General features: G+C 43.0%; 1 protein-coding gene across 2 annotated transcripts in view; it reads left to right on the top strand.

Moving 5' to 3' along the window:
* The window catches only part of LOC108532294 (aldehyde oxidase 1), a 91964-nt gene extending 84286 nt beyond the window's left edge, over nucleotides 1-7678 (top strand). For both annotated transcript variants that reach the window (XM_017876256.1, XM_017876246.1), the window contains exons 32-35: nucleotides 2875-2940; nucleotides 4805-4993; nucleotides 5761-5928; nucleotides 6815-7678. In XM_017876256.1, the coding sequence (XP_017731745.1) occupies nucleotides 2875-2940; nucleotides 4805-4993; nucleotides 5761-5928; nucleotides 6815-6865 (474 nt within the window). In that variant the 3' untranslated portion in view covers nucleotides 6866-7678. The remainder of the gene's footprint in view (nucleotides 1-2874; nucleotides 2941-4804; nucleotides 4994-5760; nucleotides 5929-6814) is intronic.
* The last annotated feature ends 523 nt before the right edge of the window (nucleotides 7679-8201 follow it).

Here is an 8201-nt window from a genome sequence, read left to right as displayed (position 1 = left end):
TTTAGTAGAGACGGGGTTTCACCCGTGGTCTCGATCTCCTGACCTCATGATCTGCCCGCCTCAGCCTCCCAAAGTGCTGGGATTACAGGCATGAGCCATCGCACCTGGCTGCATGTATTTTTTAAAACTATAGTCAACCTAATCTCTGAAACTATGGTCACCTTTACTGAACCTGCCTTTTCAAGTATCTGACCTGTCTGGTTCTAACTCAGACTGGATCTCTATAGGGTAACCTTGGACCAGGGCAAAACAATGGTCACTCTGAGCATGGTTTTGTATTAGAGTAGCAGCCTGACACTACTAGGGAGCGGGTTCTTGCAAAGAACTGATTTCTGTTTGTTTGTTTTTGAGACAGAATTTCACTCTCTCACCCAGGCTAGAGTGCAGTGGCTTGATCTTGGCTTACTGCAATCTCTGCCTCCCAGGTTTAAGTGATTCTCATGCCTCAGCCTCCCAAGTAGCTGGGATTACAGGCTGCACCACCACACCCAGCTACTTTTTGTATTTTTAGTAGAGACGTGGTTTCACCATGTTGCCCAGGCTGGTCTCAAACTCCTGGCCTTCGAGTGATCCGCCCACCTTGGCCTCCCAAAGTGCTGGGATTATAGGTGTGAGAAACTGAACCCTGCCCATATAACTAATTTCTAAATTCCTTCTCCCTCAAAGCAAAAGTTGGTAAAAACTTAGTCATGTGGATTTTCTTATATTCCTATATATGCCTTGTCCTTGTTAAGATCCAAAAACAAGGTAATAATTAGCCTAGTATGAAATTTTAAGGCATGTTCCTATAACTTATTTGAATGATATTAGGAGATGTGCCATATAGTCTCATCAAATGCCTTTATAAAAGCTAACTCTCAGCTCAGGTTGGTGTCACTGCTAGGCAAAGGGCTAGAATGTGACATTCTACCAGGGGCCTTTCCCAAAGGCCTGTTTCTCAGCCATTCTCCTGTTGATAGAATTGCCCTTATTCCAACAAAGTTTTCCTCACTTTGAACTTACATCTAAATATCAGTTATCTGTTCTTCTACAGCCAATTACCCCCAAACTTAGTGCTGAAAACAGTGGATGCTCATTAGCTCACACCACTTCTGAGGGGCAGGCCTCCGGGAGTGGCTCATCTGGGTGATTTTGCCTGAGGCTTCAGTCAAGCTGTGGCTGGGGCGCAACAGTCACCTCAAGGCTCAGTGGGGACAGGAGAATCCTATTCCACCTCCCTCTATCATAGCATTGTTGACAGGAGGCCTCAGCTCCTCACTGGCTGTTGGCCAGAGGCCTCCATTCTTTGTCATGTGGACAGCTCTCTGTAGGCTACCTGAGTGTCCTCAGGACATGACAACTGGCTTCCTCCAGAGAGACCAGCCCAAGAGAAAGAGAGTGTGAGCAAGCAAGAGAGTACCTGAGACAGAAGTCCAGCTTTATAACCTAACTCAGAGTGACTACTGTCACCTCTGCCATAGCCTATTGGTCACACAGGCTGGCCTGGTAGAATAGAGGAGGAGACTACATATGGATGTGAATGCCAGTAGGTGAGGATTGTCCAGAGCCATCTTTGAGGCAGCCTACCACAACCTACATCCACTATCTCCAGCCCTAGCAAAAGACACGACAGACAGCACTAAGCCTACAGCTTTGTGGGTTGTTTTTTTCTGTTTTGAGGTAGAGTCTTGCTCTGTTGCCCAGGCTGGAATGCAGTGGCACCATCTCAGTTCACTGCAGACTCTGCCTCCTGAGTTCAAGTGATTCTCGTGCCTCAGCCTCCTGAGTAGCTGGGACTACAGGCATGTGCCATCACGCCTGGCTAATTTTTGTATTTTTAGTAGAGACGGTGTTTCAGCATGTTGGCCAGGCTGGTCTCGAACTCTTGTCCTCAAGTGATCTGCCCCCACTTGACCTCCCAAAGTGCTGGGATTACAGGCATGAGCCAGCCCCACCAACCTAAGCCCACAGCTTTGAAAGCAGAAACTTCACTAACACTGAAGACTTTAGAGTGCCTCCTCTCACCTCCAGCTGAGGCCACTTATCTCCTGGAAGACCAGTCTTGCTGACTGATGTCAAAGAGGATTTTACATTTTACTGTATCTTTAAATAAGAGATGTAAGTTCCTGAAGTTTTATTATTGTCAAACATTCCAATCATTATCTAGTTTTCAAATGCTAGATGAAAGTCCTAGATCAAATAAGGAAACTCTTGCATTTATTTTGTTCAATTAGTAATTATAAGTACAATCTGTTAGTCATGGCAGAGACCATTACATCACATTTTTTAAAAAATGTATGGACTTGCTGGAAAGCAAAGGTGTTACTAACACTCTGGCTGGGCCTGCTGTACTTCTCCTCATTTGTAGGTTATCAGGAGCAAGTTGTAGTGTCAACTTTATTCTTCTCTGCTCCAAAAATGAAAATTGGAGATTTTCAGATGACAAATCAAAGACTTTTTTGTTGATGCACCCTGAACTCTGTGGTTCAGTAAACGTTCCTCAGCCGGTTGTATCTGGCTGTTGGGTTGCATGTTAGCCATTAAGCTTTGCAACTAGGATCGTGAGGGCCATAGATGTTTTCTTTTGTTGTGTCATATATTTCTCAATCTGTTGCATCATCCAGCTTGAATCAAAATCAAGTAAATATTTTTTTCCCCTATTATTTCCAAGAAAAAAAGACAGTGCTTCAGCTGGCTAAGAGTATTTGTATAATTTTGAAAGTTTTACATAATAAACTTTGTCATATAAGAAAACCTTTGTTGCTTCTTTTGAAATGACATGGCTCCAAGAAAGGCTTTATACCAAAGTCAGCCTGGCAGGAAGTGTTCCTCAGCTTCTTCTCCCTAAGTTATCCTCATTAAAATAAACATTTTAACTTTTTTTTTTCTTACTAGAACATCAGAACAGACATTGTCATGGATGTTGGCTGCAGTATAAATCCAGCCATTGACATAGGCCAGGTATGTGTAACTGATGTGTCTTACTTTCTATTTGTAAATGCCAAAAGTGCAGCGGGGTCTGCGGGGGAGCATTCCATCAGGCTTATTCATCATCTTATTTTTCTACCCCTTTAGTCAACTCTATTCAGACCAGCTGCAAAGCTCAAATGTCTTACTGTTTAAAAGGGGGAAGGAAATAAAGTGTTTTCAGTAGCTTTTGAAGAAACATACAATCTGTGACTAGGGAGCTTGAATGAGGCAAGACCAAGCCTAGAGGTGACCGATGAGCTCCAAACTTTTGGGACATAAGTAGAGTTAGTGCCCAGTGTTGAGCCTTAGCCACACGATGGGCTTCAGCTTCGAGGAGTTTGAAGTTTGCTGGGATCACAAGCCTCAAGTCATTAGAGCAGTAGCTATTGATAGGCAGCCTGTAGTGCTGGATTCTCCCCACAGACATTTTCAAATTTAAATTTGAAATAGTTGAAAAGATTGGAAAGTCATAAACATCTAGTTTCTCTCGAAAACAGAAAATTTGCCTACACTGCATCTGCATTTCCACGAGCGAAAAGTCAGTGGGCTGCACCTCTAGAGTCCCACACTCCAATGAGACCTACACTCTCCAGAACCCACCTGGAATCTTCACATACTGGCTTTACGTGTCTCCAACCTGGAGGCAATTTAGCTCATTACCTCTGATTTAGGGCACCATCTAGTGTCCCCTCCCCCTCCACCCCATGCCCCCACCATCATGACATTGTGTTATTGGCGAATGGGAAGAATCTATGGTGTGGAGAAGTCAAAGGAGGCTTCGGGAGGAAGTGGGTGTGGACCAGGTTGTCAAGGAAAGAATGACAAACGACATTTGGGGTGAAAGAACAGTGGAGGAAGTCACCCTACAGAAACAGGGAATTTAGCATGCCTGTTCATGGCTGCTGATCAGGCCAGGGCGGATGACTATGGGGAAGGCCTGTGTGGGAGGGGTGGGCCAGGAGGGAGTTGGAGAGCAGAAGAGGGCTGGGGACTGCCAGGGGTGGGTGGAGGGCTTCTAGAAACAAGACTTCACTTAGTGGGGATGGACTGGAGTTTTTGGAAGACTGATCTAAAATCAGAATCCAGAGATGTGAGGCTAGCCACCTTGTGGGCAAGGAGGTGGGATGAGACAATGGGACTGTAGCTTTCACTAGCACTCTGGGGTCTCTGGACACATCAGTCAGTTGGGGGTTGTCTGCCTCATGGGCAAAAAAAAAAAAAAAAAGAGGGTGCTTAGGCTCCAAGCTCTGTGAAGACTCTTCCCGAGCACTCATTTCAATGGCCAAACCAAGATCAGAACCCAAGTCCTTTGACTTTGAACTTTTTTTTAAAATTATTTTTATTTATTATTATCATTATTATTTGAGATGAAGTGCTGCTTTTTTTGCCCGGGCTGGAATACAATGGTGTGATCTTGGCTCACCACAACCTCTGCCTCCCAGGTTCAAGCAATTCTCCTGCCTCAGCCTCCCAAGTAGCTGGAATTATAGGCATGAACCACCACACCCAGCTAATTTGTTTTGTGTTTTTGGTAGAGACGGGGTTTCTCCACGTTAGTCAGGCTGGTCTCAAACTCCTGGCCTCAGGTGATCTGCCCGCCTCAGCCTCCCAAAGTGCTGGGATTACAGGTGTGAGCCACCGTGCCCAGCTGACTTTGAACTTCTTTTAACTTAATGCTGCACAAGATGTTTAAAATGGCTTTTAGGTAAACTTTCAGCAACACGCTCCAAGACACCCTGAAAACGCTCTTAAACTGCAATTTTAAAATTCAAACAAACAGCATGAAGTTGAAATGCTACTTACTGTTGACTGTGTTTTCTCATACGTGGAAATTCTTTTTTTGTTCTTGCCTCAGATTGAAGGTGCATTTATTCAAGGCATGGGACTTTATACAATAGAAGAACTGAATTATTCTCCCCAGGGCGTTCTGCACACTCGTGGTCCAGACCAATATAAAATCCCTGCCATCTGTGACACACCCACAGAGTTTCACATTTCTTTGTTGCCTCCCTCTGAAAACTCAAATACTCTTTATTCATCTAAGGTAAGTGACGCTCTATGGGTGAATATGCATGTTTGTATGATACCTGTTGGGTGACAGGAGGGCTACATTCGTCTCTTGACTGTTTGGGATTTTTACCAGGATTGCCGAAGAAAAATTCTTATTAAACATTTTAATTCTAATCTAACATCATGATAAAAATTTTTAGTATTCCAAATCTTAGAACCTAACATCAATTATTGCCATCAGGTTCTATCTAATTTTTTACCTTGCAATAATCATCTTCATGCCTAATAATCATCTTCTGTATGTAAGTCATTTCCTTAGGCTAGAATTCTAAGAATGGGAATACTGGATCAAAAGATTAAATTACTTTTTGAAACAAAAACATTACATAGGCCGGGTGCAGTGGCTCATGCCTGTAATCCCAGCACTTTGGGAGACCGAGGCGGGCAGATCACCCGAGTTCAAGAGTTCAAGACCAGCCTGGCCAACCTGGTGAAACTCCATCTCTGCTAAAAATACAAAAAAAAATAGCCAGGTGTGGTGGTGCATGTCTATAATCCCAGCTACTCGGAGACTGAGGAAGGAAAATGGCTCAAACCTAGGAGGCAGAGGTTGCAGTGAGCCGAGATCGTGTCACTGCACTCCAGTGTCATGCTTGGGCAACAGAGCCAGACTCTGTCTCAAAAACAAAAAAATTACATATGTAGTGTGTAATATTTTTATGTATGTACATATGCTATAAATGTACACATATATGCAGAGTGAGAGAGAGGTATAATCTAGCTGGCATGCTTCCCTTCAAGGGTCTGGGAGAGTCGGGGGTGTTCCTGGGGTGTTCCGTGTTTTTCGCTATCCATGATGCGGTGAATGCAGCACGACGGGAGAGAGGCCTGCACGGACCCTTGAGCCTTAATAGTCCACTGACCCCGGAGAAGATTAGGATGGCCTGTGAAGACAAGTTCACAAAAATGGTATGTTCTACATAGTAGAAAAAAAATAGTGATCATAAAATTCTGCATTTTTGGCCTCTGTTCTTCTGGTAAGGTTTTGTGAACCCACTGCTGTCGCTTTTCTTGCCAGAAAAGGTGACGGGAAACCTGGGGGCATTTGAGCAGACGTGCAGAGGGGTCCTTGAATTTGTACCCCTCGGGTTGCATTTTTTCATCAGCCTGGCCCTCCGTGGCTCCACTCTATACTGTTTGACAAAAGAAGGTTCATTCCCATTAGTTTCATGTTCCTCTCCTGCTTTGCTCCCTTCCTAGGACATCTTGGTCAGGAACAGAAGTTCAGGAACTGTGCCCTGAACCTAGGACACCCAGGCCAGGAGTATAGGCCCCTCTGACAGTCTGCCTTCACCCCAACCCCAAAAGGGCACCAGGAAAGTATGCTAGCAGGAACCTCTCCCCTCTGGCAACAGCGCCCATGCCGAGCAGACATCTCTACCCTCCTTGGATATTTTCAGGGACAGCGTTTTTAATTGTGGAAGAAAGTCATGCTGTTCACAGTTACCACCCTGACTTAGACTGAGGGGAAAGCCCCCCCATCCTCCACTTACACCGGCTCTTTGTGGTATCTTTCATGGTTTTCCCTAAGCCCCCCACACGTTGCTTCTTCTACTCTGGAGAAACAGAGACCCACTCCACTTTTCACTGGGTGGTCTTCAAGCGTGAGATGATAACCCCAGGAGTTCCCCAGTCCTCCCCTGACTTCCTCCGCACTTCACAGGCTGCTGTTCCCTGACCTGTCAGGGCCCTGGTTGCCCTCTGCTGGTGTTTAACCTACTTTATGTTCTGCTATTTTTCACCTAAGTCACAAACATTTCCCAGGTTTGAACATCCAAATTTGCTTTTATTCTAGATTCCGAGAGATGAACCTGGGTCCTATGTTCCTTGGAATGTACCCATCTGAATCAAATGCAAACTTCTGGAGAAAATGGAGTGGCTCTTCCCAGATGGCAATCTGTCCTATCTCTGTGCTGGAAGACACTAGATCTGAAAGACACAGTGTCCACAGTTCAGAAATCATCCCACAGTGTTGCTTTTCTATGGAGCTGATTTAAAGTATTCCATTTAGATTTGATAGATACGCTTAAGCAATCTATAAATCATTTTCAATGTTATAAACACTAATTGGTTTCCTCTAGGGTGATATTCGCCATTACTCTGTCTCTTTGATCCATCCAGCTAAATGGAATAGATGATGACTTGCATATGACTCATACTTGGCTTGTATCCACCAACAGAAATTATACCATATAGTGAAAGGCAATTTTCTAAATAATTTCATTACTAATATGAACTGTGAAGTTGTCATTTTTTCATTTGTCCCTTTCTGCTGTCACCTTCCTCTTGTCTGAATGAATATAGACACTGTATCTAAGTGAGACCAAAGGAAAAAGAGCAAACTTTCACCAAAGTTTTCATGAAAACCGAAAAGCTTTAAAGGTTACTATCAAGAAATTGAAAGGAAACCCACAGAATAGCATAAAATATTTGTGAATCATATATTTGATAAAGGTCTTATAACCAGAGATATGACGAGCTCTTACAACTCAATAAAAGGCAAGTAATTTAAAATAAGCAAAAGAATTGCTGGATGGTATGGTAGTTCTATTTTAGTTTTACCCTAACTACTCTTACTTGATCATTTAACATTCTATGTATGTAACAAAATATCACATGCATAAATATTATGTATCAATAAAATTTTTTAATGGGCAAAGGATTTGAGTAGACATCTCTCCAAAGAAGATATATAAATGGCTAGTAAACATATAAAAATATGTTCAAATTCATTAGTCATTAAGGAAATGCAAATCAAAACCACAACGAGCCACCATTTTATATGCACTGGGATGGTTGTAATCAAAATGATGGACAGCAGTAAGTATTGGCTAGGATAGGGAAAAATGGGAACACTTACCCACTGCAGGGGGCAGTGTAGAATGGTGTAGATACTGTGGAAAACAGTTCAGCATTTCCTCAAGGAGTTAAACATAGTTAACATAGAAGTTAAACATAGAATTACCATAATCTTAGGTATATACCCAAGAGAATTTAAAATATATATTCACACAAAAAATGTATACATAACTGTTCATAGCATTATTCATAGTATCCCAGAAGTGGAAACAACTCAGATTTCCATCAACTAATAAAATGTGGTACATCCATACAAGAGAGTTTTATTTGGCCATATAAAGAAAGCACTATTACATGTGGCAACATGGATAAACCTTGAAAAC

Source organism: Rhinopithecus bieti, unplaced genomic scaffold (genome assembly GCF_001698545.2).
Source record: "Rhinopithecus bieti isolate Rb0 unplaced genomic scaffold, ASM169854v2 scaffold_980, whole genome shotgun sequence".
Taxonomy (NCBI): Eukaryota; Metazoa; Chordata; class Mammalia; order Primates; family Cercopithecidae; genus Rhinopithecus; species Rhinopithecus bieti.
Note: the sequence above shows the minus strand (reverse complement) of the source record. Positions and strands in the feature narration are given on the sequence as shown.